We start from the raw sequence: 1,391 nt of genomic DNA, 5'->3' as shown, positions 1-1,391 counted from the left end.
CCAGTGGTGTTTGGTTCTCCGGCGAGTGAAAGAAGGATGGGACAGGGTGGACGGTACTTTGCCGCGGTCCAAGGACGATACGAAAAGGCGGTTCATATACGGCTCTCCCTGGGCCGAAAATTCCTGTGCGGTCGACTGCACACTTTACATGGCCATCATCCTGGAAGCCGGTCGGATCCAGGTCGACCAAGTGTCGAGTACACTCTTCGCCCGGCTTCCCGACCCGGCACAAGTCGTGCGAAGGATTAATAGTCGCCTCTGGGGAACTCTCAGTTCCGAGCAACGTCGACGTATGAGTGATGTATTGCGACGGTCACTCTATACCTCCGACCCAAAGATGTTTCCGGCCGCACCGGCACTGCTACCTCTCGCCGAGGTCTTTGATCAGTGCTTCACCGGACTGGCTCAAGTAAGCTTTACCAAAATTCGGACCGTCACTTGTTGTGACGGACAGATCACGGTCAAAGCGGGCACAACCCCTCAGCGAGAGAACAGTCTGTACCTCACTCGATTTCCCTTGATCGATGCGGTACGGGCGCTCTTTCAAGGGAGTCACATTCCGGCCGGACATGATTGCTCTAGCGGACCAGGGTGCACGCGATCTCGTAAGGTACGACCTACCGTCCTCGATAGACTGCCACCGACACTGGTGATTCATATTCCACCCACGGATGAGCCGTCGGCGCGAGCGGTCGAACTGTTTCGCAACATCACGTTTACGTATCTCAAGCCAACCGGCGAGGTGAGTGTCGAGTACGCGGTCGTGGCATGCGTCATGATGTCGGGTACCGCAGGCTCTATCCACTTTACGGTGGTCTGGAATGTTGAAAACGAGTCGTACTGGGAGTATAACGGAATGAGGGCCGATGGAAGACTACGAGAGATCGATTCTTGGTTCCATATCAGGGGACGGCCATCTGCACAGCAGGTGGTAATGATGGTATATCGATGGGCCGATAACCAGTAGTGCTATAAGCAGAGCACGATTACCTCCTGAAGCTAAGATAGCTACCTAGTTTTCCGAACTTCTTTTCGTATTGCGCTTCGACCGCTTTCTCGGCCTTCGCCTTGACATGTTTTTGGCGGCCTGGTTCATCTCTCACGGGGTCCCTCGTGGCGGCCGTCGATCAATGCTATATATCGACGGTGTTGATACGGGCCGTGAGGGCAGGCAACAACGATAGAGATATTGGCGACGCCCAAAACTTGCCCTCGTGATTATCGATATAGTATTTACAAGAAGGCGAAGCGCACATTGACCGTGAACCGGATAGATTTCGCGGCGTTAGACTGAGTCTACAAGTCATTCTGGATCTTTATCGTTGCGGTCGTGTCTCCATCAGCCTCGGTGTTTTTGAAATGCAGTGAATGACAAAAGCCACGATCGCCCC

The 1,391-nt window shown here is 53.8% G+C and overlaps 1 protein-coding gene across 1 annotated transcript; it reads left to right on the top strand.

Moving 5' to 3' along the window:
* Nucleotides 1-148: 148 nt before the first annotated feature.
* Nucleotides 149-967, top strand: PV08_12105 (uncharacterized protein; the record flags this gene model as incomplete). Its single annotated transcript, XM_016386412.1, has 1 exon — nt 149-967. One exon carries the CDS (start codon nt 149-151, stop codon nt 965-967), a length of 819 nt encoding a protein of 272 aa, XP_016229860.1.
* Between the last annotated feature and the right edge of the window lie 424 nt (nt 968-1,391).

This window comes from Exophiala spinifera (assembly GCF_000836115.1).
Source record: "Exophiala spinifera strain CBS 89968 unplaced genomic scaffold supercont1.23, whole genome shotgun sequence".
Classification (NCBI taxonomy): Eukaryota; Fungi; Ascomycota; class Eurotiomycetes; order Chaetothyriales; family Herpotrichiellaceae; genus Exophiala; species Exophiala spinifera.
This window is presented reverse-complemented; position numbering and strand designations above follow the sequence as displayed.